General features: G+C 42.5%; 5 protein-coding genes across 6 annotated transcripts; all 5 read left to right on the top strand.

Moving 5' to 3' along the window:
- The first annotated feature begins 353 nt into the window (after window positions 1-353).
- On the top strand, window positions 354-4,138 carry LOC102713308 (probable pectin methylesterase CGR2). 2 transcript variants are annotated; one of them, XM_006643683.3, is made up of 7 exons: window positions 354-594; window positions 788-986; window positions 1,077-1,116; window positions 1,584-1,616; window positions 2,284-2,652; window positions 3,033-3,088; window positions 3,577-4,138. In XM_006643683.3, the coding sequence occupies exons 2-7, from the start codon at window positions 864-866 to the stop codon at window positions 3,721-3,723; spliced, it is 768 nt and encodes a 255-aa protein (XP_006643746.1). In that variant the 5' UTR covers window positions 354-594; window positions 788-863; the 3' UTR covers window positions 3,724-4,138. The 2 variants fall into 2 exon arrangements, with proteins under 2 accessions (XP_006643746.1, XP_006643745.1); XM_006643682.3 differs by having other exon boundaries at window positions 1,575-1,616.
- A 142-nt stretch (window positions 4,139-4,280) lies between these two features.
- LOC121056727 lies at window positions 4,281-5,772 on the top strand. The gene is made up of 2 exons (XM_040529984.1): window positions 4,281-4,340; window positions 4,932-5,772. The coding sequence occupies exons 1-2, from the start codon at window positions 4,296-4,298 to the stop codon at window positions 5,268-5,270; spliced, it is 384 nt and encodes a 127-aa protein (XP_040385918.1). The 5' UTR covers window positions 4,281-4,295; the 3' UTR covers window positions 5,271-5,772.
- A 1,281-nt stretch (window positions 5,773-7,053) lies between these two features.
- On the top strand, window positions 7,054-9,015 carry LOC102713027 (uncharacterized protein At2g39795, mitochondrial-like). Its single transcript, XM_006643681.3, has 3 exons — window positions 7,054-7,383; window positions 8,205-8,587; window positions 8,676-9,015. The coding sequence occupies exons 1-3, from the start codon at window positions 7,111-7,113 to the stop codon at window positions 8,833-8,835; spliced, it is 816 nt and encodes a 271-aa protein (XP_006643744.1). The 5' UTR covers window positions 7,054-7,110; the 3' UTR covers window positions 8,836-9,015.
- A 1,338-nt stretch (window positions 9,016-10,353) lies between these two features.
- Window positions 10,354-12,669, top strand: LOC102714141. Its single transcript, XM_006645429.1, has one exon. The coding sequence runs from the start codon at window positions 10,354-10,356 to the stop codon at window positions 12,667-12,669; it is 2,316 nt and encodes a 771-aa protein (XP_006645492.1).
- Window positions 12,670-18,356: 5,687 nt separating this feature from the next.
- On the top strand, window positions 18,357-20,663 carry LOC102713863. Its single transcript, XM_006645428.1, has one exon. The coding sequence runs from the start codon at window positions 18,357-18,359 to the stop codon at window positions 20,661-20,663; it is 2,307 nt and encodes a 768-aa protein (XP_006645491.1).
- Window positions 20,664-26,658: the final 5,995 nt, after the last annotated feature.

Below are 26,658 nucleotides of genomic sequence, written 5' to 3'. Positions count from 1 at the left end.
ATTTTTTAAAAATAACTATCATACAAACAAGATGTTAATACTCAATCTCGACCATGTCAACCATCACCTAGGTGCTAATCAGTTCAGTTACCACGTTCTCAGTGTTAGGTACCCTAAAAAAGCAGAAAACTAGTAGTAGACCATTGTTTTGAACGACCATCGACTTCTCCTTAGACCTGTTTGACCGTTGACCATCAATGTAAACACTCCCTGGAGCCCAGCTGGCGGGTTGGGCCACCGCCAGCCGGGCCACAGGCCAGAGGAAGCAAGAGAGGGGCCCCACCTGTCAGCGAGACAGCAGGCAGAGACGAGACGACCGACATCCCGAAATCCCCCCGCCTCGGCATTCGGGTCGCGCTCCACTAAACACACTCCTCCTCAATCCCTCGCTAATGGCGTGCTAAATCCACCACCACCACCATTATTTACACGCGTCGTCCCTATCGCGTCGGATCGCCACCCACTCGCTCGCTCGCCGTCGCCGCTGCTGCTTCACTCCGCCTCGCCTCAGATCCGCCCCCTCCTCCGCGAACCCTAGGCGCCGGGCTCCCGCCTCCCGCCGGCCGCGTCGCCCCCCCACCCATCATCGGAGAGGTATCGCTGCGTTAGGGGCTCCGATCTGTAGCTGGTGCGGAGTAGGGGGGCGGCGCGGGGATCTGGCTTCCCTCCTCCTCCCGCTGCTAGGGACGCTTTCGGTTTCTGCTGCATTGTGGGGGGATTTTGGACGCTGTGATTTTTTGTTTTGTTTTTGGCTGATGATGGGGTGATTTGTTGGTGGTGCGAGCAGGTGATCGATCGAGCGGGGGGAGGAGGTGGGCTGGAGAGGGGTCGGCGGAGGGAGGGGTGGGTGTGAGGAGGAGAGGATGTCGAGGAGGTCGGTGAATCCGAGCCGGCGGGTGGCGGATGGGGGCTTGCCGTCCGTCGGTGGGCTGCTCCACCCCAAGTCACGCTCGCCGCCCGTGCTCACCATCGCCCTCGTGGTCCTGGTAATTTTTTTTTCGGGGCGTTGTCAATTTAGTTGGTAAGATCTCCCATGTGGTCAGCTGACGGGGTTATTCATTTTTATTTGGTTTCAGGGTGTCATTATTCTGATCGCCTACTTCAACAGCGGCTCAGGTCAGTTTGAACTCCCACTTGAAAGCTTCCTCCACCTGTGTTCCGTTTAGTTCGTATTGCAAAATGGTGAAAAAACCCGTAATTTGTCATACGTACTACCTCTGTTTTTCTATTTTAAAAGTAGTTACTTAAATAACTAATTAGGAGGTAGAGGTGGATGTACTAGATTCCGTCGCTTATCGTTGTCGTGACAATTATTTAGTGCACAGTGACATTGCTTTTCTTGTTCGTACTGCATTGTTGCTGTCATGATTTTCTGAAATAAGAAAACAAACTCAATATTATATACCCAATTGTTAAGTGAGATTCTCATTCTACTGTATGAGTATATTTTGTGATTTTTAGATATTGAATTGTTCTGCTCACAGTGATAGCAAAGTGGACGGGCTCATACTTCTAATTGTCAAATGTTGTAGACCAACTCATACTTCTAATTGTCATTTTTCTCTAATGGTCAGGTGTAACAGTTACAAGCAGAGAAGCTGTAAGCAGATCTGAAGGTATATTATTGTTTTTGCACCAAATCATATGCTGCTGTCATTTTTTAGTGTCTCTTCATGCTTTGCTGATTTGCCTCTTCAAGCTCTTCTGATACTCTTTGCAGTAATAAAAAAGTGTTGTTGAATCCTTCATAGCAGCATACTGGAGATACTGCATTTTGATTTTTTTTTCCTTCATGATTGTTTTTGTCTTCCTCTCCTTGTTGATGCCTTGGTGTCATATTCACTAGTGCACGAATAGTCTAAAATGAATTCAACTGCTATGACCTGATCAACATGGACCATGTGATATTTTTTTTCCTGCTGAATTATACCAAATTACCAATGTAATTTGCTTGTCTGATATGCTGTAAAAACAGCAACAGAGTTTACTGCATTATCATAGGCTTCATGATTGACTGATAGATAACCCTCTAATAAATTTTTTGATGAAATATAGTGGAAGGTGATAGTTATAACTTATAAGGTTGATAGAAGCCAAATAGATAGAAAAAGGTCTTCTCTGGCAGGGTTTTTGCATCAGATTATGCTGCAGAGAAGACCATAGTCCCAAACAGGTGGAACTTTTAGTAATTGATTGTTTTAGGCATCTCCATTATAACACGTATTAGAGGGAGAAGTTTCATGCTCCTCATTAGCTCAAGTTTTCCTTTGCATTTGCATCCAGGTTCTTGTACCCCAGAAGTCATGCAAGCACTTCCTTATCTTAAAAAGGCCTATGGCAATGAGTTGCATAAGGTTCTCCATGTTGGCCCTGATAGCTGTACAGTAGTTTCTAACTTGTTGAAGGAAGGGAAGGTTGAAGCATGGGGAGTGGAGCCTTATGATTTGGAGGATACTGATAGTAGCTGCAAAAGCCTTGTGCGCAAGGGCTTTGTTCGTATGGCTGATATCAAGTTCCCCCTTCCATACCGCCAAGATTCTTTTAACCTTGTTATCGTATCAGATGCATTGGATTATTTGACCCCAAGATATCTGAACAGAACACTTCCAGATTTAGCAAGGATTTCTACAGATGGTCTTGTTATCTTTGCTGGTATGTGTTTCTTTAAGTCAATCACCTATTCTTGGTTATCATAATTGCCATGTAAACAGCTATATTTGTAGATGTTCATGATGATTCTCCTCATTCTGATTCTTCATTTTCGTAGGTTTTCCTAGTTTGTGCAATAATCTTTGGTATTGCCAGTACACTTCAATTGGATGCATCTTAAAACGCTTATACTACTCGTGATATATTTTTTATTAAATGAGAATGGTAAAACAATATTAGCATAAATATATATTCTGCAATATTGCTATTATGGTAGTTCCTGTTTCTTTAGCTTTATTCTGGGGTATATATACACAGTATTTGTAATGATGGATGCTGTATCAGGTCTGAACGGATATTAATTTTTGATTCACCTATTTCAGGCAATCCAGGTCAACAGAAGGCTAAGGTTTCTGAGCTACCAAAATTTGGAAGACCAGTATGTACAGATGACCTCTAATAGCTACCATGCAAATTTATTTGCCATATGGTTTAAGTGAATGATACATTGAACTCAACCAGAAAAGGATTGATTTGACACACTTTATGTCCATGATCCAGAAAGACAGCTGATAAAAAAAATTAGAATGTTTTTATGCTTTTATAGGTTACTGCTGTTCTGGGTATTCATTCTGAGCTCTTTGTTGCTGTTGTAGTGATGTTGCATATATGTTCTTTTCATTATGCATGCATCACATAATTTAATTTCAATTGCATCCTCTATGTTGACTGTTATGAAATACTGTCGATTTTGCTTAGTCAGTTAGGCTGTCCAAATTCTATTGATGGTTACTTGTTTGGAGAGGAATGGAATAGCTGTTGGTTTGTTTGATGGTATGCAAGCATTAGTATTTTCCAGAACACAATATAAACAATTGAGCTATAACGAAGACTAAAATTTTGGTGACATGGACTGTTCTTCTGCAGGCAAAGCTGCGGAGTTCTTCATGGTGGTCGCGATACTTTATCCAAACAGGCTTGAGAGAGAATGAAGGGCCATTGAAGAAGTTTGAGCAGGCTGCTTCCAAGAACAAATACAAACCAGATTGTCAAATCTTCCATCTTAGTTCGTAGGCTTGTTCTGATCAAGGTGATTTGTATCCATGACACTTGATCGTTACCTCGCCGGTTTTGTAAGCAATATCCTGTTTATCCTCGTTGACTCGCTCATCTTTTACACGGAGGAATTGTCACAGTAAGAGCTAGCCAGCCGTCTGCCATAGGTAGCTTGTGTAGAGGTGCTTTGCCACAGGTTGCTAGAAATTCTTCCTTCCTGGAAAGTTAAATTATGTGTTACGAAGAGCTGCAAATTGGGGCCCTGACGATATATATGTAAGAACCCTTACACTGTTGTACCCTGTTTATTCTTGGTGTTACAGTTATTCCTGATGAATCAGCTGCAGTTCCGTGTGCAGTTTGTAATGTACTCGGTTCAAGAGAAAGAAAAAAAGATATATATGTAAGACCAAGTAGGGTGTCGTTTTCACGACTTGGATGATGCTTAAAGTCGACCCAATTCTCTATTCAGATCCCTGAGAACGATGGTTCACCAGACTTCGGATTAACACTGTATATTTTTTTGTCTTAATTATATGATTAGTTGAAGCCTCAATTGCAAGGCTCACTAACAAACATATAAAAAGAACATGAATAAAACAACAAACTCCATTACAATATGCTCCCAAGGTAAGGTAAGATGTCCCTTGTCTTCAAACCACATCTGTGCAGAATATTTTTTCCCCCAATTTTTTTGTGGCTCTCCTTTCCTTCTACCACAAGGCCACTGATCTTTATTTATTTATGTTGGATTGGTCGGATTGGTCTCCCTCCCCTAACTCCCAGACCAGAATCAGCAGCAGCTGTCCTGTTTTTATCAGAATTCCAATCAGAAAACAGCAGGCACCACAAACCCAGATTACCCCCTGATTTGTTCGTGCTGGTGTGATACCTGCATTCTTCTTCCATAGCTGTTTCACAAACCCTTTTTTTGATGCACCTTGTGTTCCCCCTGAAGTGTAAACAGCATCTGTGTTTTGGTTACAAAATTCCATATTCCACAGGCATGCGTGCATGCGTTCCATCATCTTCTTCTCCTCCAATTGATGTGGCTCTCCTCGTTGACTATTTCATAGTGCAAGCTATGGCTTAGCTGAGCCAGTTGTTATCCACTAATTAAGTTTGATTATGTTAGTCAAATATCTCTTGGCTCACCTGATTATAGTATTCTGTAGCTGAGTCTTTATATACCCACACGCTTCTCTCTTCCTCTTTATCCTTTGCAGTTAGCTAGTTGCACCACCAAACACACAGAGAGATTGAGAGGTAGCAGAAGCGGTGTCCTGCTTTGCTTAGCTCCATTGTTTTCTTGGCAAGAAGAAGAAGAGGAGGAAGAAGAAGAGGGCATGGAGGGCTTGCTGCCGTTCTTGTACAGGGCGATCATCCACTACGCCAACGGCGGGCAGACGCCCATCGGCAACCCCTTCATCAACGAGTCGCCGTCGGCGTCGCCGCGAGCACCCTACTACGTCCGCCTCGCCGGCGGCGCCGACTCCGGCCGCCTCCGGTTCTCCAAGGTGCCCGTCTTCCCTTCTCCGGCGAGCCGCGACGCGCAGCTGTTCTGAGCCCTGTGATCGGTCGCCGAGCTTTTCTTCCCCTGCCTGCTGCTGCTGATGATCGTCTTATCTCATGGAGGATTATTACAGTAAAAATTCTCGCTTTTTTTCTTTCTTTTCTGTTCTTCTTTTTTCTTCTTTTTCTTGATGCAATTGTCAATCAATAAAGGCGAATTGACAGGGCTTGCAAACGGGGCCCTGTCTCTATCTGCCGTTGTATAGGAGCTCGATCTTGTTCCTGCCAAATTGCAGGCTCTCAAATCAAAATCAGAAACAGTAAGCATGACAATACTATATACTATTATCATGTAACATGCAAAATTGCAAAATACTGTTACTGCTGGCATGTAAATTAAGCACATGCTTCCAATGTGTAGCAAAGGCTTCTGTGTAAATGTTCCTGTTGCTGCTCCATGATGATCTTCCTCCATTAGTTTGTGCTTGTATCATGCTCTCAATCTCTTGCAGCTTTCTTCCTTCACTGCAGAATGGATAGTAATCGCTGTTGTTTTTTTTTTCTCATCCTGCCGATAATGGAAATCAAATCTAGTATCCTCTACGTCAAGAATAATCTGATCATAGTGTGTCCTAACTGTTTGGAGCAATGTAATTTTCACAAGTACTAGAAGAAACCACGCCCATTTTGTGATTTTTGAGAGAAGCGGCCGGGCTGAAGCTGTTGCCTCCGTGCAGAGGCCTGCACGCCGTGACACGTATGTTGCACCAGATTGGGACTGATATACTTATCACTGACACAATGGTCCCACCAAATGGTAGGTACCAGCTCCATCCAAAACCCTAACCGGCTAACCCCCTCCTCTCCTCTTCGTTTCAACACAAGGATTAGTCTCCTCTGGCTTACTCTGTGGACCAAGGGATCAGCGGTGGTGGTGGGTAATGGTACACGCAAAATACATCTTGATACACATGCACTAATTATTTACTTCCTGATGAAATTAATGTTCCAATCCTGATATCAAAAGGAAAATGGACAGAATATTTCCAAGATGGATAGCGATCGGCCTGTTTTTCTCATTTGTAGATGACGGAGATCAATCTAGTATCCACATCAAAGTGTATCGAAGGAAAATAAACATATCCAAGATTAATATGCTGTTTAACTGTTTATGGCACGCTTGTAGAAGTTAAGCATCAAAGTGTTGGCTGGGCTCGCAGAAGTATTCATATGTGTCTGGACCCACGTGGGTCCCATACGTCAGCGATTCAATGTCATCGAGAATGTCACGCGACAATGTCACTGAATCCGTATCCGTAGAAGTTAGCACGCTTCTTTAATCCTAGGCCATCATGACAGCATGAGAAGGCTCTGTAGTTATGCTGTTGATGATGGGATGTTTTTTAGTACCAACAATCGTTCGATTCTAACTTGAGTAGGATTTTTTTCCATTCTTTCCATTTTATCTTTTATTAGAATTAAAATATTTTAAGTTATTATTTATATTTTAGAGTATCATCTATATACCGACAATATTACCGATCAGATAACCAACCGATTATTAGCTGATAGTACTGTGGTAGTATTAGCTAATACTAATGCGTTATCATATTTATTATATGGGATATATCATAATTCGTATCTCAAAAATCATCTTGTTTTAGGTCAGGATACTGAACGATAGCAGGCCAATCTAAAAACCAAACCATAATAGACGGAAAACACACCATTTTGTCTCCAAACAGGGGCAGATACTGTCACGGACAGGTGGGTCCCACCACACAGTGGGTATAAGCACCATCCAAAACCCAAACCCCCTCTTCTTCCCATCTCCTTATCCCCATCCTCTGCTCTCCTCTCCCCGCTCGCTTCACCCCCCGCGCCGCGTTCGCCATGGCCTTCATCTCCGTCACCGCCGCCTCCGCCGCCGCCTTTCTCCTCCTCCCCGCCGCATCGTCCGCGGCCCGCGCTGGCTCTCCCTTGCTTCTGCAGCGGCGCCCGCTCGCGGGCCCCCTGCGCGCGGCGCAGGGGTCGAGCTCGGGGGCGGTGGTGATGGAGAGCAAGGTCAAGGCGAAGAAGAAGAAGGGATCCGGCGCCGGGAACCTCCCCGGAGCCATCGACCTGGAGATCAGGGAGGCGCAGGAGTACCTCTCCAGCGACGAGCAGGTGAGACGCTTTTGAGCAAACGCCTGGTCGAATCCCGCCATTATTTTGTGCTGGTTAAACACTGTGCTGCTTTCATCGAACTGGACCGATTTGCTGCGCTAAATTAGATGTTGAAGAGAAGTTCATCTTACTGGTACATCGATTTATTCTGTTTAATTTTGTATATCAAGTCACTAGATGAGATGCCTGTAAGGAAGACTATTGACTATTGATTATTGCAACTGTCATTCAGAGAGTTGTTAACAGTTAGATTTATTCCCGGCATCAGCCATGCAATGCTCATCTGGAATTTGGATCCTATAGCTTGCTTGCATCATTTTGTCATGTTTGACATGAATGCTTGCAAAGAAGTCTTATACCCTTATGTAAGCAAATCGTTTCTTAAGCGTTTTCCTTGTATCCAATCATTAAACCATTCTAAATGATTCTTTTAAAGGAGTATGACTTTGCTATAGTGGGACCATTGATTGAGTTTGTGATAGTTTGATTTCAATATTACTAGATCCAATAGTACATTTTGTTTCACCGTTGCAACCGGCGGTCCTTAATTTTTGAATAACATGGCACATTGTGGTTTTGAGAATGTTTAGTGCTTTCGCTACTTTAGATTTGATCAACTGGTGGCTCCATGGCTCCAAGCAAGAGCTATTCCACTGATGTTGAGTCTGAATAATTCTTTCTTCATAACGCTGAAAATGAACGAAATTTTATTGCCTGCAAGGTGTGGCATCTAGCCATAAAATTTACATGCTGATTTGACACTTTGACATCAAGGCGCCTGACATCTGTTATTGAAATATTTGAGATGTTTCTTGCAACAGGAACCTGTTCCAGAAAATTTCCCTTTTGAAATCCTTGATGAAGAAGGGATGAGTGTAGCTATTTTGAAAAGGGACTATAAAGACGAGAAGATTGAGGTTATTGTCAGCATGCCTAATTTAGAAGGGGGCCCTGAGTTTGACGATGAAGAAGAGGAGGGTGAGGGCAAGAATTCCAGCAAGGACGATGAAGACGAAGACGAAGACGAGAGCGCTGGAGATAGCAGTGTCTCTCTAAAGGTGACCGTCTCCAAGGAATCTGGACCAAAACTTGAGTTCACCTGCACAGCGTTTCGTGAGGAGATCACCATCGATGACATGTTAATAGTGGAGAACACGGCCACAGAAGGAGAGGAGAAATTCCCCTACGAGGGCCCTGAATTCACGTAAGAACATCAGATTCAGTCTCCATCTCAATCTTTCTTGAGCACCATCTCTACTAAATTCTCATCGAATTTCTTGTTTCTACTGCAGCGAGCTGCCAGTGAATGTGCAGAAGGGCCTGTTCAAGTACCTGGAACAAAGGGGGATCACTCTGCCGACCACCAACTACATGCATGATTACATGGTGACCAAGCAGACCAAGGAGTACGTTGGGTGGATGACCAAGCTGAAGGACTTCGTCCGGCAATGAGAAATGGCCAAGCAATTTGGCAGAATTTTTGGTAGCTTAGTACTAGCGTTTCGGCATATGTAAAGCCCTGCTGTGTACTACTGTACTCCAAACCAAGTACACTGCCTTACCGGCAATGTGCGAATTCTGATGACCAGTGGCCAGTTTTTGCCACCTATTATATCAGTGCTTATTTTATTACTCGCTTCGTTTTTTTAATTGATGTTGTTGATTTTTAGGTATATGATTGATCATTCATTTATTCAAAAAATTTATATAATTATTGATTCTTTTATTATGATTTGATTTATTATTAATTAACTTTAAGTATAATTAATAATTTTATATTTTTAGAAAAAAATTTAAAATAAGACAAACATGTCAAAATGTAAATCCAAAAGTTAATTCATTCCGTTAAACTGAGATGGACTGGACCCTATAGGAATGGGGCCTGAGCCTGTGTTTGAACAAAGGCCTGCAACCGGGAGCTTAGCCTGGAGACAGAGGACATAAAGCAAAGCACGAATACAAACGGTCCTCATCTTTTGTGTCCTTAACTCTGGACATCCACTCGAGGGTTTAAAATTCACTCGCCTCAACTTCTCATATATCATTTTACTTTAATTTCTTTTGTACTCCCTCTATTTTATAATGTAAGAAGTTTGATTTTTTTTGCTTGCAGTGTTTAACCATTTATCTTATTTAATAAAATATGAAAATATCATTTATTTTGCCTTGACTTACTTTACTATCAAAACAACTTTAAGCACGATTTGTTATTTTTTTATATTTATACTAAATTTTTAAATAAGACGAATAATTAAACGTTGCAACATAAAAAGTCAAATATTTTATATTAGCAAACAAAGTAGTAATTTGTTTTATATATTTTGAGATAAAGACTCCAGCATTTCAAGCAGCAAATAATCAATGTATGCATCAAGATGTCAGCACCATCTTCGACTCACTGATCAGCGAATAAATTAAAGGTCGGCCATGTGCAGTGAGCTATCTAGGTGTACATCACTTCATTTTCATTAGCAAAACGATAATACAGTTTAAGCGACTTGACTGTTAGTCCTTGTTTTTCTTATTACCGTCACGATGGTGTCAACGCTTCGCATGTGGTATATATGTAAGTGTATATCATTTCATTTTCCTTAGTAATTAATAAAGTTTAGACACTTTTACCATTTGAAAATTACCTAGTGCAAAATTGCTATATACCTTGATATAATAAAATTTTAAACGCAAATTTTAGTACCTAGAGATATTTTTTAAAAAATAATAATATTGTCCTAAAGTTTATATCGATTCTCCGAAAAGAAAGTTTGCATTGACTTTGTTATTAGTAAACTTGGCTTTGGTCATTTCTTTCTCCACAATGGTGTGAAGTGGTCGATCGAGGTAGGCCGTCTCGTTTTGCTATTAATTTAAGTGCAGCACTCCATGTCCCCCTCCCCGTCGATCATTAGCCATTTAATTAGCCGCATCTCCCACATCTGCTCCATTGTTGTACGAACGCCGCCCACCATCTCCATGGATCAGATTGTTGCTTCTGCGAGGAATGCGACCCAGTCCGGCAAGCAGTTCGCCTCCAGCTCCGTCGGGCAGCTGGCGAGGATCGAGGTCCTGGTGACGGTGTGCTGCCTCCTCGTCGGCGTCCTCGTCCTCTCCAACTCGAGGCGGCGCCACAACAGCAGCGGCTTGCTCAGGCTCTTCGTATGGGGAGCCTTCATGCTCAACTACCCCGTGATCTCCTACACCATCGGCCTGATGCAGTCGCCGTCCATCCGGAACGAGCTCTTCGTTGTCTGGGCCTGCTTCCTCCTCCTCCTCCTCGGCAGCGCCGACACCATGACGGCGTTCAACTTCGACGACAGCAGCCAGCAGACGAGGTCCATGATGAACCAGGCCATCCACGTCGTCTACCTCCTCTTCCTCGTCCTCTACTACAAGGCCCAGCTCCGCGGCGTCTTCGTCGTCAGCCTGTTCCTGCTCTGGAGCTTGAGCGTCGTGCGGCTGGGCCTGCGGGTGAAGGCGTACCTGTCGACGAACCGCTCCCGTGGCCTCATCCGGGACAACCAGGTCGTGCACGAGTACATGGAGGGCGAGTGGGTTAACAGCGCCGGCCTCCGACCTCGCTCTGGCTCCTCCTACGACCCCAGAACCATGAAGGAGTACATCTACCTCATCGACGGCAAGGAGGATGAGAAGGTGCGGTACGGGGAGCATGTCATAGAAGTGCCCTACAGGGTCCCGGAGACGGTGGACGTCGAGAAGGTCTTCCAGTGCGAAGGGAAGCTGCTGCGGTTGAGCGGCGGGGATCGAGGCGCGGCGCGGCGGCGGGACCTGTGTCTCTCCTTCGCCCTCTTCAAGATGCTCAGGTTAAGGTTCGCCGTCGATCATGTCGGTAATATAGACTTCCATTTCCAGTCCAAGAAGTGCCGTGACTTCGTCGTCAAGGGGCTCCTCGCCGACGACCAAGACCTCGACAGGGCGTTCCGGGTGGTCGAAGCCGAGCTCGGCTTCCTCTTCGACTTCTTCTACGCTCGATACCCGTCGATCAAGGACAGCCTGGCTCCTGACCTTGCCGTGTACGCTGCCATACTCACGACCAGCCTGTTCACCCTCTTCTCCCCGGACCTTCTCCAGTACAGCGGGCGGCAGCAAGGAGACGGCGGCACGGCGGCCAACATTGTCATCCATGGCTTCAACCTCGACCTCCTCATCACCCGTCTTGTCATCGTCTGGTACATCTTCCTCGAGTCGTACCAGTTCATGGCCTTCATCTTCTCCGATTGGCACAAGGTGAAGATGTTGTGCCGGTACGTGCGCAACGAGTCGTGGCAGAACAAGGTGCTCGTGGAGGTCCCGCTCAAGGTTCTGTGCTATTTCAATGTGACGAGGTACTGGAAGGGGACCATCGGCCAGTACTTCATCCTCGACAACGCCCATCCTCACTGGATCAAGACCTTCCTCTCATGGTTCTCCATCGAGGCCCAGGCCCTGGACGCGTGGCTCATGACTCGGTCCGTCCGCTTGACGCCGGAGCTGCGGCGTGCGGTGCTCCGCGAGCTCAAGAACTGCGACGGGGAGATCACCGACGGGAGGATGAGGATGTACCGCCAAGGCGTCATCGACCTAGACATCGACAAGACCGGTTACACGTACGCCTCCTACATCCTGGAGTGGCACGTCGCCACGAGCATATGCAACTACAAGTTGGGCATGGAGAAAAACGCCGCCGCCGCCGCCGCCGCTGACGGCGAGCTCGCGAGGCACCACGAGGTGGCCATGAAGTTGTCGGGCTACTGCGCGTACCTGCTGGCGTTCCGGCCGGAGTTGATCCCGAACAAAACGTGCACGAGCACGTCGTACACCCGCGGCACGCTGAAGAACGCCCGTGAGTTCCTCGCCAAGTGCAAATCCGACGAGGACAAGTACAACAAGCTCATCGACCTGGGGAGCTCCGCTCACATGGAGCACCCGGAGGTCCTGTTCCTGTGCGAGGGCTCAAGGATCGCCCGGTACCTCATCAACCGGATCGTCGACGCCGGCGACCTGTGGCTGATGCTTGCCACCTTCTGGGCGAACATGATACTCTACATCTCGCCGTCGGATCGGGCGGTGGCGCACGCCAGCAGGATGGCCACCGGCGGCGAGTTCATCACCATCATATGGGCTCTGCTGACACACGCCCACGTAGTAGGCCAGATTGGGAAGCCTGGTGGTAACCCAGGACTGCATACGCTGCTTGATAAGGAAAAGAAAGAACGCATGACAGAGCGCTCTTCCAACAAGTCTCGCGGTATTCCTGTTCCGAAAAGGGTAAAAATCCGACGCTACATGTGATGAGCAATTTTACACTATAACAAAAAATAACAAAAAAATACCTCGTCGTACTAAATCGTTTCTAATCATTGGATCTAAGAACGCATATCCTACTTAGCTAGATCTAATGGTGAGAAATGATTTGGTATCTCGAGGTATCGGTACCTCGAGTTACTTTTTGTTAGACCAGAGCAAATCTTACATGAAGCAAATATCAAAAGTGTTAGTATAGGAGGTGTTTCAGAGTGCTCCATCGAATTACCTTACCTCTTGAGAGGTAAGACACTCTTATGTAATCCTAACTGTTGATTATTAGTTTTTCTTTTATTCAATAACAAATATTCAATTCTTTTAATTAATATGCAATAGCTAAATAAGTAAACTACTAAAAATACATAATTAGCCTACCTTGTCCCTGCACACCATTTACCAAATCACGCATAGTATCCATGCCTAATTTCAAATCGCATACCTGTCATTTGATTCCTCCAAAATTCTAAATAATGAAATCTCCTAAATATCCAAAATAATATAAAATATATTAACCATATTTTTCAAATTTGGAGAAAAAGTACGATTATATTGAAGCTTCTATTTACTATAGTATTCAAAATTTAAAATGTTTGACTCTTTTAGATAAAATAATATCATTATTGTTCTAGATTTTAAAAAGAATATAAATTTTATTTTACAGCCATGATACTCTAAATTTTAAACATTGCAAATCTGAAAATTACAAGTACATATTTTTAACAATAGTAAATGTTTGCATTTTTAAATAAGGAAACACTAATACATTCCTTATTATATAATAAATAATATCAATTGACTTTAAATGGTATAATAAATGGCTCTTATCCTATGAAAGGTAAGACTAATATTAACCATTTGATTTGCACCCAATGGATGGTCCAAAATAATCTGGGTGTACCTTAAAAAATTCCATTAGTATAGATAATTACACAGGAACGATTTATTTAAATATAAATTTGATAAATGACAGAATTGTATCAGAGTAAAATCGGTACCATGCATGGCAGTACAAGTTGTTCATCTCAGTACATGGTAACTCATTTGCGTGGTTTTCTATACATCTGCATTTTGTTTCCAATGGCAAAATAAAACTCCTATGATTCTCCATCACATTATTTACATGGTTCTTTTGACATTTATACTTTACGATGTACCGAATATTTGCATCAATTTAAATATTTACATTTAATAATGGGTTTTTTTTATCATCCTTGAGATACTTTTTTACGCCGAAAAATATAGGATCTCGAGGTATTTTTTTAAAGATAATAAAAAAACTCTTTAGTAATACCACGCTGCCGGCCGCCACAGCAGCAAGAATTTCCAAATGAGTTTGTAATTCATTGAGGGGCAATTTGATCACAATTTGTGTTGACTGGTTGACTTTGATTTTTGGTGAACAAAGATAATTGTAATGACCATTTTAAAGCAAAGACACTAGATACAAGGATATTTTAGCGAAGCCAACGGTTCCGAGGCCATTTTAGAGAAATCGCTCAATTTCATGGCCAAAATAGCGATTATCTCAAAAATAATCTCACGGTTGAAATTCCCGTACTTGAATTCTCTACTAAAACCCTATCCGCAGATCCCATCCAAACTCAAATCATGTTCTCTACTAAATATTCCAAATATCCAACTCAAAGCTTTCTCTCCGAGTCTTTGACTCTCTCTCTCTTTAACTCATTCCCTTCCAAATTTTGCACCTTGTTGCCCCCTCGTTGATTCCTCTCTTCCAAATATCAAAATTCGCACCTTCTTGCCCCTCCTTGATTTCTCCTAATTCTCAGAATTCAAATATCCGATTTAAACTAGCATCGCACCTTAGATCTTCTCCCAATCGGCCCACCATCTCTCCTGACCTAGCCCAACAACTTCGTCTTTCTCCTTTCCACCGGTCTTTTGGGCTGATTCCTCTTCTTTTGCCTAGCTACTTCCTTTCTTTCCCCATCTTCTCACCACTTAGGGTAATTTTTCTCCTTTATTCTCCTCCCTACCACCCCATCCTAACTCTCCTTCTCCCCCTAATGCATTGGCCACCTCACCTCTCCCTTTTAATTCCTTCCTTCCCCTTGGCTTGGCCCAACTTGCCACCCCCTCTCTCCCACGTTAGACGTTGCATGTGTAGACGACCCAACAACCGGAGCTGCCACACCCTCAACTTGCCTTATTCCTCTTCTGCAATCACGACCCCATCAAGTGTATCATGCTACAAGCGGTCGCCGGTGTCGTGCCATGCCCACGCAAGTGCCCACTCCCATTATCCCCTTTCCAGGCCCACCTGTTAGCAACAAACTATATGGCATGCACCACATTTACTTCCCCACACATATACCATTCATCTTCATGTTCCTTTTCTCCTATAAAAGGAGAATGATGTTTATCTCTCATGAATGCAAGAGAGAAAACAATTCACTCTTAACATCCACACCGAGTTTGCTCCTATGTTACTATTGTTGTTCTCACTTCTAATACTTACACACACAAGTAATCAGAATGAGCAGGCCTCCGAAACTCCACTCGCTTAAGTACCTGCATGGGTAGATGTGTGATCAAGTTTTTGGGAAGCGTTTCACGCGATTGCTCTTCGCTTTCTCGTCGTCAGGCATGACACCGCTTCCTTTGTAACAACTCTCTACTTCTCCTGCATCGACATATCGACCATTAGAGGCGACAAACAAGGGAATGAGAATGGCGGTGGAGGAAGTGGGTAGCGTCGCGACAAACAAGGGAATGAGAATGGCGGTGGAGGAAGTGGGTAGCGTCGGCAGCACTGGAGTGAACGACGACGTGCGACACTAACGCTTTTGGTTCTAGAGCGTTTTTCTAGGTATATTTGAATATCTCTAGCTAGTGTTAAATGTGTTTCTCCATACTATTTTGCTTAATAGCATCATCATGTTTAGCACTGCTTTAGGATTACTTAATCTCACTCTAGCATGCATGATTATTTTGATATATTTTTCTAGATTATAATATGCCTGAAAATAACCAAATTTCCAACAAGATGTATCGCCTAACCATTTATCTTTTCCATAATCTAATGTGCTTCGTATCATTGAGAATGATAACGGAGGAACCCATAGTGATCTTTTGAGATGAAGACTGGATCATGTCAAGCAACAAATAATCAATGTATCTATTTTACAATGTCAGCCTGTTTTCAATTCATTATCAAATGACGAAGTCTATATGACTTAGCTGTTAGTCTTAGTTTTTCTTTCCGTCATGATGATGTCAGCTCCTCCCCCCTATGCAGGTACGCTAGTGCACACGACTTCATTTTCATTAGCAAATAATACGGTTTAAATGACTTAACTGTACAGTCTTTATTTTTTAATTAATTACAGTCACGACGGTGTCAGCTCCTCCCCATGTGATACCTATATATTTTATATTGATTCTCGGAAGGAAAGTTTATATAGACTTAGTTATTAGTCTTTGTTTTGAACCTCGCATCGGTGTCAGCTCATTGTAATATTTGAACCAATCACTACATCCAAGAAAAAATAATGATGTTTCGAGTTTCGTGCAGTCAACGTTATTAGATTTTAATCATATACTTCTTCCATTCCATAATACATGGCACAACCACTTTTTTTCTTTGTCTCATAATATAATACCAAATATATATGCACCTAGGTAATCTAACCAGAAAGCAGTTATAACTCTTTCTTGGTCTTTGGATTAATGGTGGTTATTATGAAATGGAGGGGTTATTACCTTTTATACGTTGAATCTCATTGTTTGACTTTTTAGGAAAAAATAAAATAATATATTTATAAACGAAAAATAAACCATGAATAAAACATATATATATATATATATATGCGTGCGCTCTTGTTTATCCAAAACAAAGGCTGGAAAGTAAATTAAGTACAACGAAAAGATCACAAAATTAACTTCAAATTTATTATTGAAAATTCAAATATAGTTAACTATATCTTAATTGATACAAATCCCATTTGGAACATATTATTTAACTGATTATCTATTATTATATATTAAAAGTTTATTAAAATGGAGTGCTCTTAAGTGGCACTCTAATAAATTAGAAAAAAATCCTAGAAATTCTAAAAATACATCGAACTCCCCGTTTTCATTTAATACACCAGATCCACTAGATTAGGTTAGATATTAGGAAGAAATCCAAGTCACCTTCCCTTATACCCACCCTTGCGAATACTCGTGTAGCATTTGGTCATGGGTTGACTCATGAGATGGTCATGGGTCGATCCATAAGTATTTTAGGGTTAATTATAATTCAATTAAATAAACTAAATTTTATTTTATGATGAAATCTAGTTTATTTTGTTAAACTATAAATGATCCTAAATTACCTACTGTCGACCCATGCCTATCTCCTTACTATCGCTGCATGTGGACCTACCCAATAGGCGCACGAAAGGGCGACAACCCTCCCCTCCCCTGTCTGCTTTCATTCCTCCTTATTAATTTATTAGGAGCCAACTTGAAAGGGTACAAGAGCATATAAAAACACGATTATTAGCTGTCTCTTTCCATTATCACGAAAGCAAATATGATGACATGGTAAACATAGAAAGGAGAAAAGAAAAAATAATCGTCATGTGTGACAATGGTTTAAATCGACTCTTAGCATTTATTAGAAAATTATGTTGTACCATTGGGTGGAAAAAGGAAAGAGAATAATAAAAATTATATTGTAGCGTTAATGAAGAAACCATAACTAACCTCTGTCTTTATACATACTTTATAAAATAATTTATAAATTTCTATTGATGATATGGACGAGAGAAAAGTACTAGTATACTCTACCCTTCAGCATGCCCTAATTCAATATTTGTATAAACTGCATCTATAAATGGATTCTTATTTTTATTTTGATATTGAGTTGGGAACGTGTTCGTGCGCCTGTCGTGCATGCGACAGCTCGGGCCCTAGACCTAACGGGGGAGCACAATTTTTTAGCACATAGGTGGATGTCCACTCGTTGCATGAAAAAATATAAAAAATTTGATAAGATAGATTAATATGAGTTATATCACTCCATAAACATGCAAGTTTAAATTCAACTTCTACATGTGTAACAAAAATAACAAAAATAATTATGAATGTACATATGCTAGTTTCAGTTTATTTTTGTTTTTTTTGCTACAAGTTGAATTTAAACTTGCATGCTTGTGGAGTTATATAACTTATATTAATCTATCTTATTAAATTTTTTCATATTTTTTATTACTATTTAAATAACATGCAAGCACATGGATGGACATCTATCTGTGTGTTAAAACAGTTTCCCGTATATATAATTAATAATTGACTTGGCTTAGTGGTCGAGTCGTTTATTTCTTCACTATGGATGTGAGGTCGAGACGGTACTTGGGCGCGTCAAATTTTATTCATCAAGATATATTTATACGGGTTTTTTTATCATCCTTAAAAATACCATAAAAATACCTTAGATATTAAAAATTTAGTGCAAAATTCTTGTACATTAACTGTGTCTTAGGATACTAAACTTTTATATAAAAAATATAGTATCTCGAGATATTTTTTATAAAAATGTTCTATGACTCGCCAGTGCTCTGTACTCCATATCTCCAAGATCGTCTCCATTTGAGCTAGCTTCGCTTCCGTTGTTCTATGCCGCACACACCATGGATCAAATTGTTGCCTCCGCGAGGAATGCGACCATGGATCAAATTGTTGCGTCCGCGAGGAATGCGACCCAGGTCGGGAAGCAGTTCGCCTCCAGCTCTGCCGGGCAGCTGGCGAGGATCGAGGGCCTGGTGACGGTGGGCTGCCTCCTCGTCGGTGTCCTCGTCCTCTCCAACTCGAGGCGGCGCCACGACGGGCGCGCGCTGCCCAGGCTCCTCGTCTGGGGCGCCTTCATGTTCAACTACCCGGTGATCTCCTACACCATCGGCCTGATGCAGTCGTCGTCCATCCACAACGAGCTCTTCGTCGTCTGGGCCTGCTTCCTCATCCTCCTCCTCGGCAGCGCCGACACCATGACGGCGTTCAACTTCAACGACAAAAGCCAGCAGACGAGGTCCATGATGAACCAGGCCCTGCACGTCGTCTACCTCCTCTTCCTCATCCTCTACTACAAATCCCAGCTCCGCGGCGTCTTCCTCGTCACCCTGTTCATGCTCTGGTGCTTGAGCGCCGTGCGGCTGGGCCTGAGGGCCAAGGCGTACCGGTCGACGAACCGCTCCCGTGGCCTCATCCGGGACAACCAGGTCGTGTTCGATTACATGAACTACGAGCCGCTCAACAGCGCCAGTGTCCGAAACGGCTCCTGGGACCCCAAAACCATGGAGGAATACATCTACCTCGTCGACGGCAAGGAGGTGGAGAAGGTGCATCATGGGGAGCACCTCATACGAGTGGCCTACAGGCCGGCCCCGGACACGGTGGACGTTGAGAGGGTCTTCCAGTGCAAAGGGAAGCTGCTGAGGTTGAGTGGCGGGGATCGAGGCGCGGCGCGACGGCGGGACCTGTGCCTCTCCTTCGCCCTCTTCAGGATGCTGCGATTGAGGTTTTCCGTCGATTATGTCGGTCACATCAACTTCCCTTTCCAGTACAGGAAGTGCCATGACTTTGTCTTCAAGGGGATCCTCGCCGACGACCAAGACCTCGACCGGGCGTTCCGGGTTGTCGAGGCCGAGCTCGGCTTCCTCTTCGACTTCTTCTACGCTCGGTACCCGTCGATCAAGGACAGCCTGGCTCCTGACCTCGCCGTGTACGGCATGATCCTCGCGACTAGCTTGTACACCCTCTTCTCTCCGGACCTTCTCCGGTACAGGCCCGGAGAAGGCGGTGCGGCCAGCAACATCCTCATCCATGGCTTCAACCTCGACCTCCTCGTCACCCGTATGGTCATCGTCTGGTACATTTTCCTTGAGTCATACCAGTTCATGGCGTTCATCTTCTCCGACTGGCACAAGGTGAAGATGTTGTGCCGGTACGTGCGCAACGAGTGGTGGCATGACAAGGTGCTCGTGGAGGTCCCTCTCAAGGTTCTGTGCTATTTCAATCTCACGAGGTACTGGAAGGGGGCCATCGGCCAGTACTTCCTCCTCGATAATGTCCGTCCTCACTGGATCAAGACCTTCCTCTCATGGTTCTCCATCGAGGCCCAACCCCTCGATGCGTGGCTGATGACTCGCTCCGCCCGCTTGACGCCGGAGGTGCGGCGTGCCGTGCTTCAGGAACTCAAGAACTGCGATGGCAAGATCACCGATGGAAGCATGTGTCTGTACCAGAGGGGCGTCGTCGACCCGGACCTCGATAGGGACTGCATGCACGGCCTGATCTACGCCAAGTACATCATGACGTGGCACATCGCCACGAGCATCTGCGACTACGGGCTCAGCACGGGGAACGGCGCTGCCGCCATAGACGAGCTCGCGAGGAACCACGAGGTCGCCATGAAGTTGTCCGGGTACTGCGCGTACCTGCTCGCCTTCCGGCCGGAGCTGGTCCCGGACAGCACGTACAGGAGCACGTCGGTGGCCCGGGGCACGCTGCAGAACGCTCGTGACTTCCTCGCCGGCTGCGAGTCCCGTGAGGACAGGTACACGAAACTCATCGATCTGGGGCGCTTGAGCAGGCTGCTGTCCCACGACAACCGGCGGAGAGAACGGGCCGCCTTTGCCGACGGCCAGTCCCGCGGCGAGTCCCGCGAGGACGTCTTCAAGAAGGTGTCCGAGGTGGCGCGCCCGTGCCGCGGCAGCCCGGTGCGTGAGTACAGGTTGCTGGCGGATGGCGCAAGCATCGCCATGTACCTCGTCGAACGGATCACGGACGCCGGGGAGCGGTGGAAGTTGCTCGCCGCCTTCTGGGCGAACATGATGCTGTACATCGCCCCATCGGATAGGGCGGTCGCGCATGCCACCGGCTTGGCCACCGGCGGCGAGTTTATAACCCTCATATGGGCTTTGCTCACACACGCCCACATTATCGAGGCGCCTCCAAAGTCGGAAACTCCGAAATGAGTAGTAATCAGAATGAACCTACTTCCCCGCCTTTAATTGTAAGAGCTGCCCCTCATTTCATTTTACTCCCTCCGAATTTTTTTAATTGGCGTGATTGACTTTTGAATTTATATTCGATCTTTCGTCTTATTAATTATAAATTATATTTAAAATTATTTTAGTAATAAATAAAATCATAACAAAACAATTAATAATTATATAAATTTTTTAAATAAGTCAAATTGTCAAACATAGATAGAAAAGTCAATGATATGAATTAAAAAAAGAGAGACTATATTACAAGATGTTTTGATTTTATCTAAATTTATCTATATATGCATACATATATTCAGGGATGGTCAAAATTTTATAAAAGATAATAATTAAGGAAACTCGTCCGCATGCGCGGTTCTTTTATTTATCTGGTTGCTTGACATAATATTTATGTATGCATCGGTAATCCTTTTTTTGAAAAAAAAAACATGTTGATTCTATTTGAAACTTTTTCTCGATAAATAGTTTGAGACTGCTCTCAAAGTTGGTTATGATTTTATTTAAGTAACTTTAGAATGTATAAATTACTTAAGACCATGGAATCTTGAATTCACGAGAAAATATTGCGTTGCATGGCTCTTATGAAGTTAGTGTCAGTACTTTATTTGTTTAGTTTCTAGCATGTTTTCCGGTGTTACTAAAATTCCTAACATTTCTAATTTTCTCCTACTTAAAGATATTTTATGGACCATTTGACGCACATACTATCTCAGCTCCGCAATGCAACCATTTGAAGGATTTGAATCTTGTAGTACAATATAAATATTTACGATATTATTTACAGTACTATTTAGGCCATGTTTAGTTCAAAAACATTTCTCAAAAAACATCACATCGAATCTTTGGACACCTAAATAAATCATTAAATATATATGAACATTAAAACTGATTACGCATTTATGGGAAAAATCGTGAATTAAATATACATGAACATTAAAACTGATTACGCATTTATAGGAGAAATCGTGAGACGAATCTTTTGAACCTAATTAGTACATGATTAGCGATAAGTGTTATAGTAACCAATATGTGTTAATGATAGATTAATTAGACTTAATAGATTTGTCTCGCGTTTTCCATGCAAAGTCTAAAATTTATTTTATAATTAGACTACGTTTAATACTTCAAATATGTGACCATACACGTCGATGTGATCTTTATCTAAAAAATTTTCAACTAAACAGGGCCTCATTCTATCAATCACTTTGTATTTAATTTTTTTCATTTTATACTCACCTTTACTCTAATTATCAATCTATTCCTTATTTATTAGGAGTACCATAGTATTTTTTTAATAATCTTAATCTTTACTTAAACAATCTAAAATGTTTATATTTGGAACCGAGAGAATATATCATAAACAATCAACATAATGTGACAGTTGAGTGTCGTGGAGCCCTAGGCTCGCTAGTCTGCAGCTATTTAATTTAGTTTGTTAGGTCTTATCTACCTTTATAATAATGTAAATATTGTCATGCAATAAAGATGCCTCTTGAATCAATTTTGTAGCGGTTTACATCTGGCTTTTTCTGCGACATCGTTCAATACATTAGCGATTGGGAAATGGTGTTTCTGGTCATGACAAGACGCCGACGCCAAGGTGGGCAGATGGGTTGTTCGTTAGAGCATCTCCAATTGTAATGGCACGAGTTTTTCCTCCGGCCTAAATTGAAATCGAAAGGAATTAAAGAAATTATCTTTACTTAAGTCAAGAGTTAACCAAGTAAAAATAAAAACATTTAAATAATTAGATCCAAAGTTCATGAATATTTTTGTTGTATTCGTTGTGTCGAAATTGATTAACAAAATGTGCAATAAAAATTACATTGAAAATGGATTAAAGTTTTCACGAGTCGTCTAAAGTTTTTAACAAAATGTGTCAAAATTTTCCTCATTTTCTTTTCTTTTTCTTTAGTCTTGGGCTTCCCTTCTCCTTTCTTGGGCCGAAGGCCGGTGTTCGCATCCGTGGGCTACAACCCAAGCCGCAAGCCGCCACTACCCTAGTCGTGTCCCCCCTCTGGCAGTCTGGCCGTGGTCGCGCCGACGTACCCTCTCCCGAAAAGACTAATGCGCGCGCCGCGTGGCACTGGGCCGGCCCACCGTCCACCCTTGTTGCGGCCCAATTTGCCTGTACGCAGTACTTTTCTTTGCTTCTTTTTACTTTAGGAATATGTGTTTTACATAAAGTTTACATGTATAAATTTATATATATAAAGAATTTTCTATACTAATTATATATCTATAATTTTTGTGTATATATAATATTTTACATCTACGTAGATTTTATACAGAGAGTTTGTGTGTATATTATATAAAGTTTGTATATATAAAGTTTACATGTACAAGTTTATATATAAAGATTTTTCCATATATGTGTAAACTTTACAAACATGGGTCATAGCTTTTATAGGTATAAAGTTTACATGTATAAAGATTTACATATGAAAAGTTTGTATGTATAAAATTTACAAATAGAGGTCTTAACTTTTATAGGTATAAAGTTTACATGTGAAAAGTTTGTACGTATGAAATTTATGTCTAAACTTTATGCGTGTAAAGTTCATGGGTTTGGTTGGGCCAGTGCGGCACGTGGACGGTGGGCTTGCAACAAGAGACGTACTCCGTTCGCTCGCGCAGGAGAGGAAGCGGCAAAATCCGTTCGCTCGCGCAGACAGATCGCGACCGATCGTGGATTAGACCCACCCGCCCTCTCCTGCCTTGCGTCAACTTCTCCATCTCTTTTCTTTGTCACGTATGATTCCTTAATCCGTATAAACTATATCATTGTTTTATCTCTAATCTTTTCTGTTGTACGAGAAAATATTTTCAATTCGGTTGATTCCTTATCCCTACCGGATCCCTAATTCATCTCTAACCTCCCCTACAAAAGCAACCCCGACGGGTTGTTTTTCAAGCCCTCAAACCTGGTAACCGCCGCTCGCTCCCTCTCCTAAGCCCTAGCGCCACCTACCGCTGCTCTGCCGCCATGTGAAGCTACCACTTACTACCCCTGCCGCCGCCCGGGTCTCGATTAAACCTGCCAGCGGATTGTAATCCAATCTAAATCCGCTCCAATTCATTTCTTTGCTAATTAGTCTACCAAACCAACCCGTACCAATTATTCTTCATTGGGAGCCAACCAAATCAATCCAACTTTGATTTTAGCTCAACCCGTACCAACCCATTTGGTTAAAATGGATTCAACCCACTCTTGCAAAATGGATGTACCATTTGATATGTATAAACTTGGATCTAAAATTTTAAAACTCGCATTCACACTATAAAAGTATATCAAATTTGACTGAACTTTAGTGGGATGATCTGTTATGTATAAAAGCAACTTTGTTCAAATTTTAGTCGATTTATACATGTGGGCCCCACGTATGTCTATTATCTTATCCATTAGCTATCCAATTAAAGGATCCATTTACCCTTCACGGGTTAAATTTATTTAGAACCTAAAATAACCTAACCAAATCCAGTCCATACCAATCCATTTGTCTCTATAACCTAATCCAATCCAGACCATTTGAAGTTACAATCCATTTGCACCCAACCAAACACAATCCAAATTAAAACCAACCCATTTAACCCATTTCCATCCAACCCATTAGCAGGCCTAGTCGCGATCGCTACTCGTCGCCTTAAACTTACCGTTGATTTGTAGTCGATTTTGGGCTTTGTTGTGTCCTGGTTTATTTTTAGATGAATTTTACAGTCCTTCAGAAGGTACCTGGTACCTCTTGGTACCTTCTCAGAGACCGTAAAATTGCTCTTATTTTTAAGGCTTGACTTTTAGATCGCTAAGGACATGTATATAAAAGTTTTATTCATAAATTATTTTTTATTTGCAAAATATATAGTTTGGCTTTCAATCATCCACTTGAATGCTAAATTTTTCTCAAAAGATTCATCGCAACTCTCAATCTCTCATTGAATTCTCCCTGTAATATTGAAAAAATGAACGAAGTGTTGCCCTGGGTGGTGTGAACTTTCAAAAGTTATTATACGTCCAATCCAAAAGTTAAACAGTTATTTTTTTTTCTACATCTGGCACAATGCCTATCACAGTCCTATTCATTAAAGGTGGTTTAAATACTTTTTCTTTGTAATTTGTTGATTGAACTGTTGTTTTTACGAAGTTTGTTTCCCTGAGCCAGCAGTAAGATTTTTCAAGCTAAATTCGTTCTTAATGCTTAAATTCCTTCTATTTGATTTTGTGAGTTTTCATCTCATTATAATTAATTTAGTCTTACTTTGCGCCAAATAAAACACACGTTTATGTTTTGTATATTTAAAATACGAGTTTTTACCATCATTAAAAAAATAACTTGAGATACCATAATTTTCAGTGTAAAAGTTGATGTATACTTGGTATTTTTTTAAGAATGGTAAAAAGACCTTAAAATATATATCGTAGATAAAGTGCATTGAACAAGACTACTGTTAGGAAACGACGAGCAAATAAACAATGAACACAGTAGATCAATCACAAAAGACACGTGATTTAACGTGAAAAACCCTACTAAAGCAGGAGAGAAAAAACCACAAGCACCAACTAGCAAAATATTTACTATTTCGAGATGAGGTTATAACACCGTATGACAGCTGTCACGCCCAAAAATTTACGTCAATTTCTGAACAAATCTCGGTCTAGGAATCAGCCCGACTGCACACTATGACAAATTAATACACATTTCCACGACTTAAAAACAAATAAAAACAATTATCTATCAAAATGCAGTGGAAAAAGAAAACAAACTAAACCATCTAATATTCAGCTTCAGCTGGCGATGACGGCTCCACACCATAGGCATTCTCGACGGCGGACTGAACCTCACTTCAACCTTGGGAACGACCTTCTGACTGGAACTCTGACACTTGCTCTGGCACTTGCTCTGGTGGGAAAAATTAAGCAAGGCTGAGTACAAACCACCGTACTCAACAAGTACCACCCAAGAGACGAAGAATAATAAATGCAATAGGGAATAAGGATAGGCTGAGGTTAAATTGCACAAAGCAGTATTTATTTAGCAAAGCAGTAAATAAAATAAACCGAGATAATAGTAAAGTAAACAGTTAAAATAACCATCCATTGTCCAACGTTACACCACACTGCAACAGGCCCAGACCGCTGTCGAACGTTACACCACATAGCGACAGGGTCAACTCTCTGCCCAACGTTACACCACGTTGCGACAGACCCAAACCACTGCCAACGTTACACCACGTTGACAGGGTCAAACCAGATCCAAGTTCACCAAGTTATTAAAAGGTTCACTAATACCAGTGAATCTGTAAGTTCGCCCCATAACCGCGGGCACAACTATTTGAATAGTTTTACTCTGTAGAGGTGTACAACTTTACCCACAAGACACAGTTACACTATACTTGAACGTGCGCCGGTGTATCACCACGATGCCACGGAAAGGAAACTGTATAGGACCCGTCACATAACCATCCCTATTTAATCGCACCGCACTTCAGGTTTCACTCCCTCCTTTACACCAAGTTGGGCAGTCCCCTCTTGTGTCTTGGTAGATCCGGAAGCAGCAGAGGCTTTCGTTACACCACGATTGCCCATCCATACTCCATACTCCATCACGCTTACCCTTGCCTTGGTACGTTAAATAGTTCGAAGCCATGCTCCAAACCCCCACCTTACCCATTTTGGCTTGTGGTTAGTACGGGTAAGACTTCCAGGGTTTCCCGAGATAGCCATGGGTGCGAATCTCAAAAACATACCCCCACAGCCCACCATAAGCAATATTTTAGTTGTATTTAATCCACAACGGGAGATTAATCATGATCACATCATTAAAGGTCTATCAAAGTCTAAGCAATAATTAAGTAATAATTGGTGAGCTAGTTGTACTAAGCATGGATAAGCATTGACTAACCCTAATTCTAGTCAAATTAACCCTGTGATGACAATAATAATGAGTGGGAATCAATGGGTATA

Source organism: Oryza brachyantha, chromosome 1 (assembly GCF_000231095.2).
Source record: "Oryza brachyantha chromosome 1, ObraRS2, whole genome shotgun sequence".
Classification (NCBI taxonomy): Eukaryota; Viridiplantae; Streptophyta; class Magnoliopsida; order Poales; family Poaceae; genus Oryza; species Oryza brachyantha.
Note: the sequence above shows the minus strand (reverse complement) of the source record. Positions and strands in the feature narration are given on the sequence as shown.